The following is a 21,849-nucleotide window of genomic DNA, read 5'->3' as shown; positions in this document are numbered from 1 at the left end:
CGGGAAGGAGGGCGGGGCCGCCGCCGCCCGCGAGGAGAGAGGGCTGCTTCGGCGGTCTCCGCGCCTTCCTAGCTTTGGGGGTCGGGGCTCCGCGCCGAGGCCGCTCCCCCGGCCGCTTCTCCGTGCAGTCAGCGTGCTGCCCCTCCCCGTCCCCTGCGAGCGGCCGTGTGCCCCGCTCCTCTCCTCGTTCAGCACAAAGACACGGGGAGGGCTTCTCGGTTCTTCCGCGCCGTGGGTCGGGGCGGGCAGTCGGCCGCTGCCACCAGCGGAACCCGCGCGGCGCGGAGAGCGTTCCTTTCCGGGCCCGGAAGCGCCGAGGAGCTGCAGTAACGGTGGGCGGCTGAGGTGAGCGGAGCGGCGGGAGCGGGCCCGTGAGTGAAATCGCTGTTGTTACGGCGCGGCTCGTCCTGCAGCTTGATCCGGAGAGAAGCGCGGCGTTGATGAGCGTCCTTCTTTGAGAAGCGCTGCTCGTCAGGTCGTTCTTGCTGCTTGTTGCTCGGCAATGCCTAAACGTACGTGGGGTGAAAGGGATTAACAGGAATAGCTTTTTTTCTACTGTTTAATTTGACTCTTCGGTGTTTTGGTATTTCGTGGGGTGAGAACGTACTGGGAGAAGTACTGAAACAAACTAGGGGGCCGAGAAAGTGTAATACTGGGCATTCATTGTTATTCCTTCTTTCCTAATGGCTTGGATTTCTAATTAATATCCTTTCTATAAAAAAAAAAATGCACCCAATGCTTGTAAGACTTTAATTTTTCTTTTCTCTTTTTCATTGAAGGTGGAGATTAACTGCAGTAACAAACCAAGATACCTCCAGATACTAATTTGGCTGTTAAATTAATTTCAAACCCATAAATTGCCTTGCTGGAAGCAAATTCTGTGTCTTTACCAGCATGGCTGTAGCTGTTACGTTGCTGAACAGCGTGTGCTTACGTGGTAGATGCTGCAGACACAAAGTTTTGCAACCTTTGCTTGGAACTCTCCGTGTTGATTCCATGTCAAAATGTTACAGCAGTTACAGGAGGCCAGGGTCACAGCCTGAGGTAACACCGTCTTGGCGAAACATTGATTTCAGCTTTAAGAAGGGCATTAATGCCTTAAAGACTCAGCTAAGCTTGCTGAAGAAGGAGACCGAAGACCACCTAAAAGGACCTGACGGCCATTCGTTCAGTGAATACATGTTGGAACAGACAAAGGTGATGTGGGTGTTTCGGAGCCAGGAAGATTTAAATAAATGGGTTATTTCCTCCGATGTGGAGATTGGAGGAAAAAGTGAAGTTTACCTAAAATTGGGTAGGAACAACCAGGGTGCTATGCTGTATGGAATACTCAATACTGAAGTACCTCGCGATGGGGAGACGAAATACAGTGGATATTGTACTATGAGAGCCAAGCCACCAGTGGTAAGTACAGCATCTGTTATTTGAGTGCTTTTCTATAATTCCAGTGATGACAAGTGGACTGTTGTTTACTGCGGTTGTAACTGACCACCTTCAGGATTATTACATGCTCTGTTTGTATAGATGTCACTGCTGTTGTATCCACTGACCTATTGACCTGGAAGGAACTTCCAGGAAGTCTTTCCAGAAAGTCTTACTCAGCTTTTCTCCTTTCTTAGAAAACAACGTGTTTGGTCATTTGCTGATGTAACATTGCTTGTTAAGACAGTCCTGTTTGCAGCCTCCTCACACATGAGGAATTTGTAGTGAGCTTTTAGATCTGAAATGATATGATTAAAATAGATGAGTCTCTGAATGTTGAAGTTCATTGCATGTGTCATAAGGACAAATATGCTGGGCTTCAACTGGGTCTCTTTATCAAACTTAGTTTAGGCGAGTTTGTCTTTATTTCCCTCGCAGGAAATTAATGTTTTGAGACGTTTTTCTAATAGTCTTGCCCCTACTGTGTATCAGAAAAAGCAAGATAAATGTTCGGTAATTTTGAGTTGAACAAAATGTAAGCATATGGCTCCTATCGCACTGCTTCTTTCATTCCTTTTATTTAAACATCCTTAAAAAGAAAAATAACACTTTGACTCAGCATGCTACTAAAAACCTTTTTAGTCTGTTCTGTTGTTTATGATTCAGCACGAGTAAGCAGCTACAAGTCTTCTGAACTGTAAACCTGGAGAGCAGAGAATGTCAGCAAGGAAAATCAACAGGCAAACGATAGGCAGAACACCACGGAGTGGTGTGAACACCATGGACTGGTGACACCAGCACAGGGGAGTTGGGCAGGAAGTTGAATCTCGTTAGAGTTAAATTGCTCTGGCCTTGCGTGAATGTGACTCAAACTTTCTTCTCCTAATTTTGAAGTAGCAAAGTGTCTGTCAGTCCATCTTTGTAATACAGTTTGAGATCAAAAGGTGAAAGCATGAATACAAAGACTTATTCAAGTAAAAAGGGTCAAAATTGGCAAATCAGAAAATCAAGTAGCCGCAGTCTTTGCATTAATGGGTTAATTGTCTACTGATTGTGAGCTTATAAAAGGAAGGCTAATTAGGTAACTGTAGTAACAATATCAAGTTAAGGAGAAACCTCTGGATCTTTGGTGCAAGTTTTGGTTTGGTTTGAGCAATTCTGGCCAAGAATATCTCCAATGACACCCTCCTGCTCCAGCGACCTCAGTAACATTCTGCAGAGGTTACTGGATCTGTCAGAGTGCAAATCACAACTTTGGGACTTGGAAGATCTTTGGAAAATACATTTGAGGATTGAATGTGCTTGTAATCCGGATCATTGTGCACAGTTAGTGTCAAAAACTGTTGGAAAATGTGTAGGTGCTTCTAGTGCTCACGTCAGTCTTCAATAAAGAAAGTAAGTTACCATAGGGGATAAATTATCCCACGTTGTAACCTCTTCTGAGTAGTCTAGTGCTAACCACAGAATATTAAACTTAACTACAGGCCTGGTGTGCTATTACAGAATTTGTGTTCTTGCCTAGGAGGGGATTTAGTCTTAGGATATAAATCTGCTAATTACAAGATTTATAACTAATGCATGGATCTTCAGAGGGGATACTACGTTTTGTGGGCTCTCATACAGTGCTGAAGGAAATTCATCGAGATGAGACTGGTCTGATAAAAAAGGACCCCATTTTCACTGTATCACAGTAGATACTGCTTGCAGAGAGAACAAGGGCAGTGATTCAAGCAGTAGCACTTCGCTCTTCGTAATGGAGATTTCTTTTTAAGTATGAAAGGAATAATTATTTATTAATATTTGTAGGGATCTTTTGCCAGGAAGAAGTATTATGACTGGTCAAACTTCAACAGTCTGTATTTACGTGTCCGTGGCGATGGCAGACCTTGGATGGTAAACATTTATACAGACCCTTACTTCTCCCATCAAAAGGATGACCTGTACAACTACTTCATGTTCACCCGAGGAGGACCGTACTGGGAGGAAATAAAGGTAAACAAATGAGTAATAATTAGTAATGAATAATTAGTAACACTAATTATATTAATACAATAATATGTTGATATCTACTAAGTATTTTAAATAATCTACCATGTGTCTAAGTGTCCTAAGTGTCTGTTGTTTGCTGTTACAGGAGGCAGACCTTTGAGTTATGCTGATGCTATACATATGTAATATATATTATACTATATACTGTACTATAGTATGGGAATATATATGTACTATAATACATACATTATGACAAATGTATGTGTATACTTAAATGTTATTAATTTATTTTAAAAAAAAAAGCAACAAATTCTACTCCTATCTGAAATTGGCTTCCTGAGCTGAGGGCTCATTAATTCAGATTAACAAAAAAAGACCCACCAAAACCAGAATCTCCTGGTTGTCACACCTGTGTGTGGGGCTGTACTGGGGCTCAGGAGCACCTGCCATTCTGTACCTGTGATTGTCTGGAATCCCGTGGGTCACCTTTTCTTAACACTGGAAAACAAACAAGCAGCCAGGCAGGGTGCATAGTTAGCTCATACAGTGGGTGGTCAGAGTGTGCATTGAACAGATGCAGCTACTGGAGCTTTGCAGGCAGTGCCAGGAGCTTTCTGTGCAATTACCATTTTATCTGTAATAATAAATGGACTTGATGTAAGATTTCTACCCTGCAGTGTGGTTTGCCAAACTTGGAGTCAGTTGGAGCCTCAGAGGTATGTGGGCTGTTAGTCACAGCTTTGAATCTATGACATGCAGTAACGTTGGCAAGAAGTGGGAGTTTCAGCTCTTTTCTGAGGACACTGAAGTGTGTCACTGCTGGCCTGTGTGTGTTCCTCACCCACACCAGCCAGTTGTCTTCTCTTGTATCATTGTTATATTTTTGTGAACTGTTTTGATGTCTTTGAATGAAATTTGCAGTACAAAATATGCAGATTGGATGTAGATGAGCTGTCGGTGAGCTTACAATGCATCCTAGACCTTTCATTAATTTAAGCTGACATTGCTGGAAGGAGATATTCTAGATGTGAATGGCTGTCTTCCATGCTTCAGCCTCTCCTGTGCCCTGGCTGGCTCAGAATCCAGCACAACAGCTGGAAACAGCTGCCACAGGGCAGCATGGGGCTGGAGCTGGCAGCATGTGGCTAATAGGTGATGCTTCTTTTCTCACTGATTCTTTGGACCCTGGAGCGCTGGTACCAGATTTGGTGTTATTTCATTTTCTAAGGCAGCTGTTTGTTTTTCTTTTTTCCCTTGGGGTTTTATTCTATAGACTGGTGACACTAAAGTCCATTTTTCTTTTGTTTCTGCTGTCAGATTCCGTTCTCCAAATTCTTTCTGTCCAGTCGAGGAAGAGTACAGGATGACCAACACCCTATCTGGTTAGACAAGGCAAGTTTCCTATAGGCTTAATCTGTCAGAAACATACTTTGGATTGTATTGTCGTTGTATAGGTAATTGAGAAATCCTTGGGATATTCAGTGGTTTTAAATTTAAAATTCAATAAGAGTCTCTACTTGTTTTAAAGTACTTATTCCTGTGTGCATACCTTTGCATACAAACTATCCTACTTTGTGATTTCAGTGTCAATTTACTTCAAAGTGGTTCCACAGATATTTTTAAGAGATTTAGATAACTTGTCTGTTAAAAAATAAATAGTTTTTTTAAAGGAATGATCAAAGTGACTGAGATATCTAAAATGCAATTTGGCACAGTACTGCCAAAAATAATAAAAGCAAGCATGTATCACAGGCAACATATCTAGGCATTACAAAGGGATAAATTCTTCAGAACACAGAGTTTAGGTGACTCCTGCAGTCGCCTGTAACAGAAAGCTTTAAAACTTCTGTAGCCTGCACAAGCCAGGAGCTGACTGCAGAGCTCACTTCTGGAGAAGATACAGCAATTGAATCCTTACAATCAATCTGAGGAGCGTTACCCTGCTCTACCACCTTAGCTTTACTCTATTACTTATTTAGCATGCATGTGCAACTTATGTTTATCCTCAATTCTCAGCAAATTCTTAGCATGCAGTTATTCAAATTGAATCTGACACATTCCTGCACGTACAGCAGCCCTTAAAGTCATGGGTATGGATCAAACCTGCACTTCCAGTGCAGATTCCCTAATCCCTAAAATACCAGGAGCTTTGTAGGTGTTCAGCTACTTATCACCCAACTTGATTTGAGAACCAGTAACACTGGAGTCTCTGAAAGGTTGGCGATGGACAAGAGCAGAAGGCTTTCAAGGCATATGCTACAGGCTAATGGGGGACATGTCTGAGCTCCAGGGATTTGTATGGAGTTTATTACAATTAGAATGAAGTTATTATTTAATAAATTAGTGTTGCAATTGAGAATGAATGACAGATATTCTTTTGAAAAATGCTATTGTAACTGGAAAACTATGGCTAAATACCTCAGTGTGTGATATAAAATTCAGGAGTAGTTTTGTGTTTTTCAAAATGTTTGCTTTGGGGGCACTTTCACAATGTACCAGGCCTGTCTTGGAATGGAAGTTCCATCTATCCTTAATTACATTCTATTTGTGTTTCCTGTTCACATCAAACTGCTAAAAAAAAAAAAAAAAGTGACAGAAGTATGTTATTAATTCATCTTATCGTGACCAAATTGACAATATTCAGACCTCAAAGGCTGAAAATCCCAGTATTGCTCTAGACTCAGGCCATTTTCAATACGTTTCAACCTAATGGTAGAAAAGCATCTGTGAATCCCATTGGAGCCTGTAATGAAAATGTAGTAATAAAGCATTTGTGCCTTTAGAGATACTGCTGCATTTTGAGCAGATACCCCTCTTTTAAACTGAACTGTTGTGAACTATTTGTAGGATATGGAAGTGGTAGTTACAGGTTGTAACATTACTTTAAGATTTATTCTAATGTATGCATCTCCTTATTAGATCAGTACCCTTGGATTCACACTGGGAGATAAAGTAGATGGTCCCTTCCAGCTGGAGATTGATTTTATTGGCCTGCTAAATGACAGAGCTCACACAGAAGAATTTGCCTATGAAACTTATGAAAGGAATCCTAGAATATAAGTTGGTTTTGTGTCCTTTGGAACATTCATCAGCTGCTTACTTAATGTTTAAGCATTTTGTAAAGTGTGAGAATATCCTTCAAGTTGTTATAATTATGTAAACATTAAACGTTAAGTGGATGAAGTGTTGACTCATAATCTGACTAGACTGACACTGTTGGCATCATCAAGCTGCCAACAACAGGCTGAGAGCTTGTACCTACAGGAACTGGAATACAGCCTGCTGAGAGCTGCAGTACATGCTTACTGTGTATTAACTGCTGTCTGGGTACATTTTAACTTTTGTTCTGAATAAAAGTATTCTGTTAACGTGGTGTTGGTTTTTCGTACTCAGTTTGATTTTCTAATACACTGTTTATAGGGCTGTAAAAGACTTGAAAAATAGGTTGTAACTGGAGAAGTTACAGTGTGAATTAATACAGTGATAATACTGCTGAAGTGTGTCACAGCTTCTGAAATTTACAAAAGAACAGGACCTGAAATATGTCAGACTTTTGGCACCGTAAGGAACTAAAAGAAAAACCTGCTGCTGCCACGAGCAAACAGTAGCACTGAAGCGGATCTAGCTCTTATTTTAGAGTTATGGGTGATAAGAGCTACAAAGCAGTAAGACTAAGCTGTTAAACAGAAGTAAGGTTCCAGGCACTGGCAATTCCCTAGAAATGCACCTCAGCTTTATTAACACTCTTACCCACAGCCTATGGCCCAGGAAGAACAGGCGATGCTTTTCTGCGGTGTTGTTAGTTAACTGTGTTGCAGAAAGGCACAGTGTCAAGAGGTGGGGCAAATGCTCAGTTCCCCAACCCCTCTTTTTTGTCATCCTCAGTAATTTAAGAAATACTTTAAAGAACAATTGCTGAATGGTTTCATTTCAGATGTCACAGTCTAGTCAAAGCCTTGACATCATTTAGTGTCCCCTCCTTAAATGTGCCTTAAAAAAACTAATCTTAGCTCTGCCTTATATGGAGACCACAACAAAACAAGTTGACACCATCTTGCATCAGCAGTTTCCTCTTGCACAGATTTAGATTAAGAGCAGAGGGGGAGCAAAGCTTATACTTCCTAATGGCGTCAGAACACTAATGCATTCACAAAAGGGTATGCAGGCAAATCAGTACAGAAACAAATCTGTTCAGAGATAACTGAGTAACGTGCAAACAGAACTGGTGCTATACTAAGGAGGTAGGTAGAGGTAGTCACAATAGATAACTGGTAATAAACAAGGTATGTACAAAAAAATTTATTTCCCCCCCCATTTGGTTTATAAAAACAAGCTTTATGTTTCAGCATTTGATATGACAGCACTGAAGTATTTGCTCACCTAGTATTTTTGAAGTACAAGTATTTGCTGAGATTACAACTGCTGAGTTACCTTTCCAGTCATGGTTTCATCCATAACACATCCAAATAGCTTTTCTGAGCCTTTTTTTTTTTTAAAATAACATTAGTTTTTGCATTTAAGGCATTTAAACATCTCACTCTTCTTAACATCTTTGAAGTATTTCAATTGTTTTTTTCAATCATCTGTTTATTCTAGAAAGAACCAAGCCCAACCATAACTGATCTAAGCATCCAGTACTGGTTTGTAAAGCCACTTTTCATCTGTGAACTTACTGGAAAAAAAAAACCAAAAATTCATAATTCTGCTATGCCTTGTAGTTTTCTGTAAACGTTGTGGATTTCCAGAAAGCATGCATATTTCTTTCCCTGGAGATTCCCTACCATTTCACAGATCTACGGTAGGACACACTGAACAGTTGCTACAGGTTTTAAGGATCCACTTGGATAACAGAGCAAGCAGATATCTCAGTTCCTTTAATTGACCAGTGGAATGTTTTGAAGCTTGCAATCCAAACTATGTGTTCTAGTGGATAACAAACATTTTGGTGAAGTCTGCACCAAGTTATTAGGAGGCTCCACAAGCATCTCTTTCCTACTTGCATTTTCTCCTTTGACATCTTTTAGTTACATGAGATACATAGTGTGATACATAGCAACATTAGAAAATATCAGTAACCAACTGGAGAGTTCTGCAGCTAGAGACAGTTCTCCAAGGAGATGAGAGTTCTAAACATTTAAGAGCTTAGGAGCTGATTGGTAAAACTTTATGCTCAGATGCACTGTAAGGTCTTATTCAGTCATCTGTGGATTCTACCTAGCTAATAAACAACCTGACCCATACTCTGAAGCACAAACAGCACAAATATTTACATGAGAGAAACAGTATTTACAAGTGAGATCCTAGCTATTTCTGATTTTACCTAACCCATAGATAGTCCTCTACGGTTTCGAAGAGCCTGAGCTTTCTTCTTTTTTCTCTCCTGCTCATGCTTCTCCCGCCTGTCTTCCCTAAAGGAGAAAAAGGAGAGAGACCATTTCAGATTACAGTAAGAGTAAAAATAGAAGCAACCTCAGAAATATGAAGTTAACCAGGGCTTAATACCTGTTCTAACAGTGTGCAACGTTAGCTATGCAAAAGAAGACTGCTCCAGTTAGACATTAGTCTGAATGTTTAGATTCAGTTGAAATACTTAAGCTTAGATGCACAGGTCTAGCACTCAAGGTAGCAACTCATCAATACCCAGTTTCTTTTGAGATAAATCACCCAGTGCAGGAATTGATAGCTTCTCACAGAAGGAGATCTATCAAGTCCATAGCTGCTAGATAGGTATTGAACTACAATATGAATACAAAAAGTGTTCTTTCCTAAACTGTATATTTTAATGCTCAAAGAGATAAACGAGTCATGATGTTATTTTAAATGACACTATTCATAAAAAGCTGTTGTACAAAGTGTTGTACTGACCTTGTCTGGAGATGTGGCTGCTTGTAGTCTCTCTTATGTGAAGTGATGCTGCTGTTGACAGACCTCTTTGGGGGAGCATTTTCCTTAAGTTCTCCCCAAGGTTTTAGCCGTCCTACAAATTAGAGGCAAAGAGAGGATACTGAACTACTACAGCTTAGCAACAGCGTGCTTAACAACTTCTTGTGAATTTTACACTAGCTAGCTTCTCCTTGGATGGTTTCCTTCGAGAGAAAATGCCTCTTCAGCTGCATAATACATTAGCTTAATCAGCCCATTTCTTATGAGCAGTTTTCCAGGTAGCAGTCTCTATGCAACAAACACTTCAGATGTTTTGCTTTTGCTAAGGAAGTGCACTTTTTAAGCAAGCATTATTGTGTACAGAATTATCCATATATTCTGTATATCCAACATAATACAAGAATGTTTACTCCTCTATTTATGAAGCTTTTGTTAGAGATTTTTTCTCCAGTAGGGAGACTCTCAGAACACACAAAGTAGGACTTTCATATCAGTGCACAAACTATGTGAAAATCTCAAGAAATAAGGTAAAAAAAGAAAGCCAATTCACACCACGATGTAGAAAGTTTGCTCAGTGGCTTATTTTATGAACACTTTGCTATAAATAACACTACCAATGCATGATCACAGTACCTTTGTGTGGTTGATACCGAAGCGGCCTTGAAAGACTTGCTTTGAGATCAAATATCTTCTTGGTGCTTGAGGGTTCTGCAGATTGAGCTGCGAACTTGAACGGGGTAAAAGCTACAAAAGGCATCAAGATATCATACTTACTAATGGTAGCAGGAACATCGGTGTACAAAGCAACTCAGGAAGTATCTGAGGACCATGTGACAACTGTCAAGACTAAAGAGTTATTAAACACTGCCTTCTGCCACTAAAGAAGAAATTGCAAACAGCTCACTGGCAAAAGGAAGCTTCCAGAGAGGGCAGAAGTCGTGAAATACCTTTTTGCTCTGATTTTAGATAGCATTCTGGTAAGCAGCAGATCTGCTACACCTCAGGTCAGTTGAAGTCATTCTCACATTAGTTCAGAATCCCCGGATTCACTGATCACACTGTAACTCTCACTTCACTAACATCTAAAAGCACACAAAACACTTTATGTCATGTTAGTAGCTTCTCACTGTTGATGCAAGAGGAACAGCCTACAGCCATGAGTAGGTAAGTGAATTAGTTATGTGGTAATGTACTGTATCTGCTCCACACAGCTCTCAGCACAGCCAGCCCCTCACCATCAGAGCAGCAGCTCCACAGCCATTACTCAGCAACAACCAGTCAGCCTTGTGCTATTAACCCCATCTGTGCTGAGACCAGGGCACAGGGGGTGGTGCAGTGCCAGCTCAAGGAGCAGCAAATAAGTTTCTGCATTTTGATACACTGGCTAAACAGTCCTGTGAACAGCCAAAGAAATGCAGCCATGCTTCGCATTTTGATGAAAGAATTGAGAACAGGTTTCAAGACTGCCAAAAAAAAATTATCAATTTTTTTGGTCTATTTGCACTTCCGTTTTCAGTCAACATAAATGTGTGTTCTGTACATTTTCAAATGAAACAGATAAAGTTGCAATCAGATGCTCAACTTGAAACTGATCGTGTCTCTCTGCTGGATTTCTGCACGCACTCTCTTACCAGAGAGAAATACCTCTGACTTCACATCATGTCTTATTCATGCCATCGCCTTTTTGGCAGTAAACAGTTTGTGAACAACTCTTGTGCTTTCAAGGATGAAGCACAGGAGTAAAATTTCATCAGAAATCTGCTCACTAGAAGTGCAGCTCTGCCACTGAGTGTGGCTGATGCATTAGTTTAGCAAAACCAACATCCACTGGTGTTTTTCTTTTGCTCTCAATTGTTATGTTTTAATAAAAAATATTAAGCATTTAAATGTTTTGTTACTGATGTATGTTAATTACAGTATATATTGTATAAGGGCTGCTCCAAAAGTAATGCCTCCTATTTTATTATGTTGGCCAATGATGTCAGACATGGATGTTGGTGGTACAGCAGCAGAGGTGGAACCTTCCCACCAATATTCCATTACTTCTTGTTGTTGTGTGACAGGTGTCAGACACCAGTTTGTCAGACTGCCCCTCTGCTGCCATGGAAGCAAAGGTGCAGAAATGAATTCCTCCTTGTGGAAAAAGCAGCACATGTTCACGTTTGTTGATGCTTAGCTGAATGCCTATGGAGGCCAAACAGCAGTCATGAACACAGTGAGGCAATGGGTGGAGACTTTTTTTAATAAAAAACAAAACAAAAACAAAAACAAAACAAAAAAACATAAGCATAGCAGGTAGGTGCTTGTTCATTGCTTGCAAAATGCAGAGCAAATGGTGATTATGTTGAAAAATAGTATTTTGTAGCTGAGAATTTGCTCTATCAAACAGTGCCACTGTGCTCTTTGTATCCATTGAGGTTTCAATGAAATTAAATAGGAGGCATTACTTTTGGAGTAATCTACATATACGCAGCCCAATGCATCTCCTTCTCACTCAGTGTGGCCAAGGCGAACCAAAAGGTTGGACATTCGTGCTTTAAGGAGAACATGCGGCCTTTTTTTGTCTTTCATGCCACTTAACAACTTACACTAAACTTGTACACACAGTTCTGTAGCCAGAGAGGAATGTATTATGGCTCACTCAAACTGATTCTGTGCTGAGGTTTAAGTTATGCTTTAGATGTTAGTTCCTCAGCTCAGCTGCTTAAGGTGCCCCAAACCATATATTGAAAACAAGATTTTATCAGTTTTACCCTTATCTGTTTTTAAGGATGAGAGACACTGACAATTATTTTCCTAAGCTCATTTCTGTTCTTTTAGGATAGTTTTAGGATAGTAATTCTTACTTTTACAATAAGAACTGGGATACCAAAACAGACTCCCCTAAAATGACTAAGCAATATCATATACATCCCCCTGCATTTTTCTAGTCCTTCAGAGGAAATAGATTATTTCCTTGTCTCTGCATATTTGTTTGGAAAAGACGATTTTCACATTTAAGGAGAAGAAACGAATAAAGACAAGAAACCATCAGCAGTGGGACCTCCAGCTGCCACCCCAACAAAAAGAATATCAGTATTGTCATATATACTGAGAGGTCAAGAACTTAAAGCTGATGTACTTAGTGATGCTGGGGCATCAATTCTTAGCAACGCTTTGCTGTTGCAGATTGCTAGTGATCAAAAGACTTATTTTCCCTACAGACAGGGTTTTATAGGGTTTTGGATTCCAAACTAACTAGGATTGCTGAGGTGATGATATCAGATTGTCTTAAGATGTGTGCATCCTACAAGGAGAATGAGACCTCTGGGAAGACATCAAGCCCGCATCTTCAGGGACAATCAGAAAACTGGAAACTGAAGGAAATAAATTACTGCAGTTTCTAAAGAATCACTCATTCATTTCTGGATTAAATTGAAGTGTGTAATCTATTAGGTTACAGGTCCACAGGCTACACAAACATTCAATAAAACATGTCTTGATGTGAAAAAGACAAGTATTTAGTAACTACTTTACCCTTTAATGCAGGCAGATCATTATTTCTCGTGCTTCTCTTGCTGTTTTTTGCATTGAGGGGTTCACAGCTCTTCTGGCTGTCAGGTGTGCAGATCTCTTCCACGTATGGAGACATCCTAGATGGAGTCTTAGTAAGAGAACGTTTATGTTCATTATCTTTTGTGGCTTCAGAGAACCTGAAAGTTAGAGATAATCAAGAAAAGTCACCTGCAAGGAATGCAAGCAATGTCAGAAAACAAGGAGCAAGTGTTGCACTTACAATAAAGCTGGTAACTAGCAAAGACATTCACAGGTAACAAACTGTACTAAAAATACCTTCGACAATTTTCAGCTTGTGAACCATCATTAACAACTGTAAATAACAGTGGAAATTTTAAAGAGGTGACTATCTTGTTATTTCAGAAATCAAATGTATTTGGATGCAATAAACTAACTGCATACTAAGAACTGTGTGCTGCAAATGTAAATAGACACATTTTTAAGTATACGTGTGTGAGATCATGAAATAAATTTAAAATCTTTTGTGAATTAATAGTCTCATCAATAAAGATACTGAGCTGAAAGCCTGCAAGATATGGGGAAAAAAAAGTTAATATTGAAGAGAACTGTATTTCAAGCAAGTTCGTGGATGTGCATTTGCATTCCATTACATTTTTGGACAAATGACATGGAAATAAATTCTGAAAGAGCTTCAATTTACACACTGTGAAAGAATCAAATAGGGCTGCAGCAGAGAGGAAAAAACATGCAACACGAAGCACAGAGACAGAATGAGTTATTTTTGTTTGTTGTCACTTCCACAGGAAGAAAGAAAGTGATACAGAGTAATTGAAATAGGATAAATAGGAAAAAAAAGCATGGAAATCAAAATTGCACATTTAAAATAGAAACAAAGCCATCTGGATTCAGTTTGATATTTCAAGGAATGTTCGGTCTTGAATTCTCAACAGTCAAATAACTTGATAGGAAAAGTTACAAGTCTCATAATGTAAATAAATCATTAGGAGTTGGTCAATAATGGAAGATGTACTGACTCACCAGTAGAAAAAAAACCACACGTGTAGTATTTATTCAGGGACCAAAAAATAGTCCCAGCAATTATTCACTTGGCACACAGCTATTAGGAAGTGAAGGTTATCAGAAAAATTCAAAGGAATGCAATAGAGACACAAGATTCACCTGTCATTAGCAGAGTGATAAGTGTAAAATACAGAATGTCTAAATCTGAACTTCAGCTGCTGTAGAAAGCCCAGTGAAAGCAAGTAGTTGGTGCCAGTACAACAATTAGAAGCCAGGAAAAACAGCAGAAAAAATGACTTTTGCTGAAAGGAAAAGCGTGCAAAAGAATACTTCTAGGGACTGTATTTTCAATTCTTTAAGATTTTTTTTCCCTCAAGACCCAGAAAAGTCACTATTAAGCTATTAAAAGAATTACTTATAATAAAAAAAAAAATAATCAGGAGATGTTAATATAATTGCTTACTTATAAAAATAATGAAGCATGCATAGTATCTTAAATGCAAACAAGGTGAGGCTTAATAACATCAGCTCATTTATTTAGCAAGTCGTGATGACTTTCTGGCATCAGTTTGGTTCCCATCTGTTAAAAGCAACCTGCTTATATCAGTTGATCACAAGATGAAGCCTTACTGTGCTAGGGGCACAGAGCATCTGAAGTCATTGCAAGTTTCACCTGGGATACTACATAAAGTTGTGGTTAAATCATCTCAAAGAGGAATTAATCCAAATATAGGAGACACTATTAAGTTGCTGACAAAACTGAACACCTACACAGTGAGAGAGGGGAAAAAAAAAAGAATTGATTGGTTTGCTTAGGAAAATGAAGGTTGGAAGTGAGACAAATTTCCTCTGCAGTCAAACATCTAAATAAAGAGTCAAGATAAAAACATTTACTGTATTGCCTAAAGCTGTCAGTTCCATCTTTCAGCCTAGCTTTCTATCTGTACCTGGGTCATACTTGGAATAGTAATAAAGTAGTCAAATCACCATCTACGTTTTTTATTTTCAACGTGTCATATTACATTAGTGACAGCTTCATTCTTATTACCTGACATTCATTTTGGTTGTTGAGAGAACAGAAGGATTAAATGAAGATTTCCTAGGCAAAATACTTTGACTTCCAGCATTCAGCAAACCGCGTGGTGAGCGTCGCAGGTTACTGGGAGTGCAGGTGCCAGAGAATCTGCCTCGTTCTGGATTGGGGCTGAATAACAATGTTTTGCCACTGCTGTGTTTCTAGGGAAAAGCAAACTGGGAGTCAGCACAATCTGCTAGAAGTTTTTCCATCAAAAAGGCAGTTAAGAAGCGGGGAAACTGTAGTGTATATGACAACTATACAGTCTCTTATGCTTTAAAAGGAAACGGGAGGGAAGTGTTTTAAGATTTTACATGATTAAATTCATCTGAAAGCATATATTGTAGAAGTGCTACAAAGTGCCTTTTTCTGGTGCCCTTCAACGATTTGGGTTTTTTTGGCCAGCATCTGCCAAAATCACTTCTCTTAAGCATACATTCATACACTGTATGCCTTAAAGAAAGAGAAATGTAACGTTCAGAAGTTCAGTGTTACTATTTTGGTATATACAGTGACATCCATCTATTCACTGACACACTGCTGTTGCTTCATAAAACTGCCATGCCCAGAAAGAAGCTTCCCTTACAGGTGTCAGTTGTGCACTAACTCAAAGCCACTGGAAGCTACACGTTACCTACTAACAGATTAGTAGGTAACGTATGTAGTCATTGGCAAAGGTTCTTTAAAGCACAAAAAAAACCTTTGTTTAATCCCTATTTTTTGGAAAACAACCCATCCCATGTTATGGTCTGCTGCAATTCAGAAATGCCTGTTACCAGAAGTTCCAAGAGACCCTTTCACAAGTAATCGTGAATTACATTTTACACATGATTACCAAGCTATTTATTGTTTCCTATAACTATTTATAACCATACTCAATTAACAAATAAGTTACATCAAACTACAGAGAAACTGCATAGAACCAGTTACACAGGACTCCAATCAGAGAGCTCCATCACATATGCACAAGGCCAGCTTCTCAGCTCTAACGAGGCTTTGTGGGAAACTTAAGGAGAGCCTTTGTGGAAGTAAAAATATGACAACAGCAAAAGTCTTCGTTTGTTAGCACTTACCTTGGCTTCACTGAGGGAACTGCTGCAGGTCTCACGCATTTTTTTCTTCCTCTCAATGTAATCAGCAATGGACTCCATTTTCTTGAAGTGAGCTTCATGCAGCCTTTTAAAGTCTAAGAAGTTCCAAAAGTAATAGGAGTCATGCATCTAACAGACTCCTAAGGAAGCTTGCTACAACACAGAAAGTTTACAACACCGACTGGTATGGCCTCAAAGACCATAGCATATTCCTCTAAATAAGGTTGGGTACCCACAGGTAAGTGAATAGCATGCAACAACATCTACATCAGCAACACGGTTACATGGTGGATGCTCTAGAGAATTCCAGGGTCAAAGGAAAAAAGATAAATACTTCCATTGTTAAGCAATAAGAAAAAAAAAAAGTGAGTATTCTACAAAATGATGAATTGTTATCACAACTGTAGTATTGATAAAGTAAAAACAAGTAGGAATCGGGAGTCAGAGCATACCTTCCTACTTTTTTGTGTTTCAAAAGTGTTTCAAAACACTTAATAGTGTTTTGAAAACTCCAAGTCTAAGTGTTTTATCCAGAAAACACCAAATAAACAAGTGGGAAGATATACATCAGTGTAATTTTTGGTGTTCTGGGTTTGTTTTGTTTTTCTGCTTTGCTTTTTAAAGAGAAGACAGCCTCTTGGTTCATAGAAACCAGATTTGTATTTCTGCAAAACCTGCAATTCATCTCCCTTCGTACACAGGCAATACTTTCTCTTTTTAAGCATGGAAGATTATCTTACTTGGTGTAGTAGCTTTCAGCCCTGTTTTCCCAGGCTTAGATGCACTACCAACATACATAGGAATCTTCTGTCCTGCAGGATGAGGATCACCTGGCACAGTAAGATTAAACAAAACTATTACAACTACTAGAAAAATATTTCAACATCACTATAGCTCTTTATTAAAGCACTTGTGGCAAAACACACCTCATCTCCTCAAAGTGGTTTAGGTTTCAAGAAATAAAACCTCATTTGAAGTAGATAAGTCCTAAGTATCTCAGAAGCCTTTTAAATGATATGTCAGTAAAAGCATGCCCTGATGAACTACAAAGCGAAGCACAAGTTTGACAGTCACACCAGGTTATTTTCTCTCAATACTGAAGTATTTCACAGGAGGAGTTAACAAGAGAACTTTGCTTGTAGTAAGCAACTCACAGGTCTTTATCCAGTTCATAAGCTAATGTTTTTAAAATATTGATAACTGAAAAAAGAAATATCTTCTAGCTAGCCTTTCTGCCACCACCTTAAATATGCACACAAGAGCCTCAGCTCTTTAAATCATTTCTGCCTTCAGGTCAGTACTATGACAAAACCAACATGCATTAAGTGTAGTTATAGTCTTTCCTCTATTACACAGCTATCTTACCATCTGAAGTTACAGTTGAGAGGAAAAAAATAAAAACTAAAGCAATACAGATACTTGTGGTTGCAGTTATGGGAAGAGATTAGCACTGTTTCAAGTGTCAATGTGAAACTAATTTTAGTACTGCTTCAGCCAAAGCATTTTTTTAACATATTTTATTTGCTTTTAAAAGAAGCTTCATAGAAAACTTTTGTTTTCTTAATTAGCTTTAAAGTTACATATGACCTGTAATAAGAAAGGCTTTAAATTCTATCAATCAGCAAAGATACCCATGGTACATCACAAGGACTGTGACACTTAACAGGAGGCAAATAATGGTACATGTCCAATAATTTTTTGTGAATCTATCAAGCAAGATAGGGAAGACAAACTTAATTCCTCTCTAGTTCTGCTGCATGCACAAAAGAGTGGAGGAGAAGCGAGCCCATATTTTCAGCAGCATCATGCTCTAAGGTCATGCAAGTTTATCAGATACAAAAGCGATCCACCATTACACTGCCTAACAGCATCTGTGTGTTAACAAATTAACAAGGGTGTTGCCTGCATATCTTTTTATACTAGCTGTACTCCCAAGAAGGCAGTGAAAAAGCCCATTCACCCAAAGAAAAAGAATTAATACTGAGGCATTTTCACTTTTTGTGCTATTTGGCTCCTTTACAAACTGGCATCTCAGGTGTATTCCAGAAGGCGCTGATCCTAAACAAAGCAGCAGGAGGATTAAATACACTCAGACTCCTTCACTGAAAACATTTGCAGACAAAAAATAACCTAAGTAGTAAATCTAAAGTACTACAAAGCTTATGTTTATGGAAGTTTTTACTTACGTTCTGCTCTAGTGCTTTTAGAAGTCCTGTTTGGCTGCTTCTCAGCAGTAGCTGTGCTTGGATTCTCATCAGCTCTTTTTTTAGTAACTTGGTCCACATTTTGGAATGCCATTTTTTCCTTTCCATAATCACCCTGAGGCACTTCGTTCTCCTTTGTTTCAGAACGCCCCTACAGTTAAGCATACTTCATTAAACTCTTTGTTCCAATTGAATATAAGAAAAGGATTTTGTTCTGAGAGCAGCTGGTCAGCGAAAGGCATGTCCAGAGAGGTGGGGTAACAGCCATGCTGAAGAGTTTTACAAAAATCAGCTCACGTAAAACCCCAAGCGTTGTGATCTAACCTCGTAGCTGACCCTGCTTTCAGGGAGAGAATGAGGAAGAGGCTTTATGAAACACAACATAAGTCAACCTAGGAAATATTTGTAATTATCTATATTAAGGCTTTTACCTGCACAGTTCTAACATTCTAGCACAACGTTTCTTCTATTAACAAACTTATTTTCAAGAAAAAGTCCATTCAATTGCTATGTTACTTTTAACTATCAGAGCTGTAGTTACCACTGGCTTTCATTTACTCATGCTGCTAAAAGGACCAACACCTCTCATGTCACCATTTCCCTACCATTAAGTTTTCTGCACAATTCTGACTTCACCCACTCACCCACCCAAATTGTGAAGCTCCAAACATTCAGATGTATACTATGATGAGCGAGTGAAATCAGTCCTACACTCAGTGTAGTAATCATGCACTTCCTCAGAAGGTTTTCTTTTCTTAGACTAATTTCATAAGTCATTTCTGTTCATTGTGGAGTAGTATACAGTCCAATTAGACAAGATCTGTGGTATAAGTTCTTGTTTTCTGTACACCTACATACAAAAATGAAACCCTTACCTGCTAACCTGGTAGCAGAATTAATCAAGCCTTTATTTATTTATTTTAAATCTCCGGTTTCATTGCAAGACGCAGACACACAAAAGAAAGCAATACAAATTACCTCCATCTCAACAGAGGGCCCTGTATTTTCTTCACTGTCATTAGCTTCCATATCAGAGCTCTTCTTTTTCCTGGTTGCTTTCTTTTCTTTACATCTTTTTGTGACAAAACGTGCTGGATTAGGCATAAATTCCTGCTGACAGCTCGGTTCAGAGTCCATTGAAGCAGGCACGCTTTTTTCAGAATTCTGTATCAGAAAAATACCATAACATGGAACGCACATATAGCAGATAGGCGCTCTAAAGGGACAGCTTCAACATTATTATTGGAAAAGGCACTTCACACAGACGAAAGCAAAAGTACACTTAAGTAGTACAGTAACTAACTTGGCAATATCTAGATTTCCTGAAACGCCTTAACTACATCTCCATGGAAAAGCTACGTAATAAAATAAACGCAGTACTTATATTCAGTAAGCGACTACTTATACAAAAAAGTAAACAGCCACTTAGTATTTGAGATCTGACTTGAATGAAGCTGCTATCCTCCAAAATCTGTTAAAATTATCCTACAGAAATATACACATACAAGCCACAAAAGACTACACAATTTCCTCATGAATTTAGAGAAGTAGATTATAAAGGCAAATTTTAATATGAGTTGTTTTAGAAAAAGTAGACACAAATTTATCAAAAGCATAAGGAAGTGTTAGATGCAATATTTTGGCTCATAGGAAACTTAATAAGAAAAGCAACTAATATAAATGAATAAAAGAAATATCAATTGTATTGAATCATAGAATGGTTTGGGTTGGAAAGGATCTCAAGGATCAGCAGGTTCCAACCCCCTTGCTACAGGCAGGGTTGCCAGCTGCTAGATTAAGTACTACTAGATCAGATTGCCCAGTGCCCTTTCCAACCCGGCCTTGAAAACCTCCAAGGTCACAATATCCATAACCTGTCTGGACAACCCATTCCAGCACTTCGCCATTCTCTCAGTAAAAAAAACTTCTAAATCTAATTCTAATCTAAATCTCCCTTCCTTTAGTTTATGACCATTCCCCCTTGTCTTGTCACTATTTACCTATGTAAAAAACTAACTTCCCTCTGAACATGAGCCAGCAGTGCGCTCTGGCAGCTCGAAAGGCAAATGGGATCCCGGGCTCCATCAGGAGAGGGGTGGTCAGCAGGGACAGGGAGGTGATTGTCCCTCTCTACTCGGCTCCTGTGAGGCCCCATCTGGAGTACTGTGTCCAGGTGTGGAGCCCTCAGTACAAGAAAGACATTGAGATTTTGGAAAGGGTCCAGAGGAGGGCCACAAAGATGATCAGGGGGCTGGAGCACCTCCCCTATGAGGACAGGCTGAGGGAGTTGGGCTTGTTCAGCCTGGAGAAGAGAAGGCTGCGGGGTGACCTCATTGCAGCCTATCAATACCTGAAGGGAACCTACACCCAGGAGGGGAGTAAACTCTTCAAAAGGGCTGACAACAGCAGGACTAGGGGAAATGGATCCAAGTTGAAGGAGGGAAGATTTAGGTTGGATGTTAGGGGGAAGTTCTTTACAAGGAGAGTGGTTAGGCCCTGGAATGGGCTGCCCAGGGAGGTTGTGGACGCCCCGTCCTTGGATGTGTTTAAGGCCAGGTTGGACGGGGTCCTGGGCAACCTGATCTGAATGCATATGTTTGGTGGCCCTGCTAGGCAGGGGGGTTGGAACTACATGATCCTTGGGGTCCCTTCCAACCCGGGTGATTCTGTGATTCTGTGTGTATAGGCTCACTTTGAATATTGTAAGGCCGCAATGAGATCTTTCCACAGCTGCCTTTTTTGCTTTTGTTATAATGTCAGTGTAAGTGAATTGCAGATGTAAAATGCTTTGGGATTAGTTAGTATAGAATATAAAATGAAGAAGTTTAAACGTCAGTGGTTACAGGGAATAATTTTGTATTGATACTTAAAAAAAATAAACTTCAGGCAGAATTAATGCCTTCTGTTGTTCAGGAGGGCATGTCAAACATTCACACACACATCTATTAATACATGAGCGCGTTAAACTAAAAGCGCCCCTGAAAAAGTACTTTTATTACAATTAACACCAATAAATCATTCTTTCTGAAAAAGAAGGGCTGCTTGATCATCTATTACCGTATTTTCATTTTCTTGCATTCTTCCTTGGAAGTGTTGCTTCAGCGCTTTCAACAGCTTGTCGGCCTGAAGAAAAACCAAAGCGACAGATGAACTAAACTCTGCCTAAGGAGACCGCCTGAACCCAGAGAGGACTCGTGCCGGCCTGGCCGCCCTGCCCAGCGCCAAGCGGACCGGGCCACAGCGCTGAGGCCACAACGGCCGCGGCCGCTCCCGGACACGCCGCCCGCCCCGCCGCCCTCAGCGCCAAAGGGATGCGGTTCCCTCAGCGCCAGCGACACCGCGGGGACGACGGCACCGCGTTCCCGCACCGCTCCTCCCAGCCGCCCCCACTCACCCGGAGGTTGGCCCTCAGGCCGGCGGCCTTGGCGATCTGTTGCAGCTCAACGTACTTCAGCGCGTCTAAAGACTGAATCTGTGAGGAGAGCGCCATTATTACTCCACTACCAACCGCCACTCTTCGAATCTCGCGCTTAACCGACACGGAGCGCCTTGCTCCCGCCTCCACCGTTCGAACTTGCCCGCCGCGGCCGGCCATTGGCCGAGCCAGGTGAGGGAGGCGGGCTTAGAGGCACAGGAATCGGCCAATGGC

The 21,849-nt window shown here is 40.1% G+C and overlaps 2 protein-coding genes across 3 annotated transcripts; one reads left to right on the top strand and one right to left on the bottom strand.

Annotated features, from left to right (window-relative positions):
* The first annotated feature begins 7 nt into the window (after positions 1–7).
* NDUFAF1 (NADH:ubiquinone oxidoreductase complex assembly factor 1) lies at positions 8–6,784 on the top strand. 2 transcript variants are annotated; one of them, XM_048950002.1, is made up of 5 exons: positions 8–345; positions 780–1,404; positions 3,229–3,414; positions 4,729–4,803; positions 6,331–6,784. In XM_048950002.1, the coding sequence occupies exons 2-5, from the start codon at positions 895–897 to the stop codon at positions 6,469–6,471; spliced, it is 912 nt and encodes a 303-aa protein (XP_048805959.1). In that variant the 5' UTR covers positions 8–345; positions 780–894; the 3' UTR covers positions 6,472–6,784. The 2 variants fall into 2 exon arrangements, with proteins under 2 accessions (XP_048805959.1, XP_048805958.1); XM_048950001.1 differs by having other exon boundaries at positions 8–512.
* Positions 6,785–6,889: 105 nt separating this feature from the next.
* On the bottom strand, positions 6,890–21,834 carry NUSAP1 (nucleolar and spindle associated protein 1). Its single transcript, XM_048949989.1, has 11 exons — positions 21,595–21,834; positions 21,258–21,323; positions 19,179–19,364; positions 18,183–18,351; positions 16,737–16,826; positions 15,979–16,091; positions 14,879–15,066; positions 12,811–12,986; positions 9,928–10,038; positions 9,277–9,388; positions 6,890–8,819 (listed from the first exon to the last, which is right to left on the bottom strand). Exons 1-11 carry the CDS (start codon positions 21,793–21,795, stop codon positions 8,732–8,734), a joined length of 1,500 nt encoding a protein of 499 aa, XP_048805946.1. The 5' UTR covers positions 21,796–21,834; the 3' UTR covers positions 6,890–8,731.
* Positions 21,835–21,849: the final 15 nt, after the last annotated feature.

The sequence above is a fragment of the Lagopus muta genome, chromosome 6, assembly GCF_023343835.1.
Source record: "Lagopus muta isolate bLagMut1 chromosome 6, bLagMut1 primary, whole genome shotgun sequence".
Taxonomy (NCBI): domain Eukaryota; kingdom Metazoa; phylum Chordata; class Aves; order Galliformes; family Phasianidae; genus Lagopus; species Lagopus muta.
This window is presented reverse-complemented; position numbering and strand designations above follow the sequence as displayed.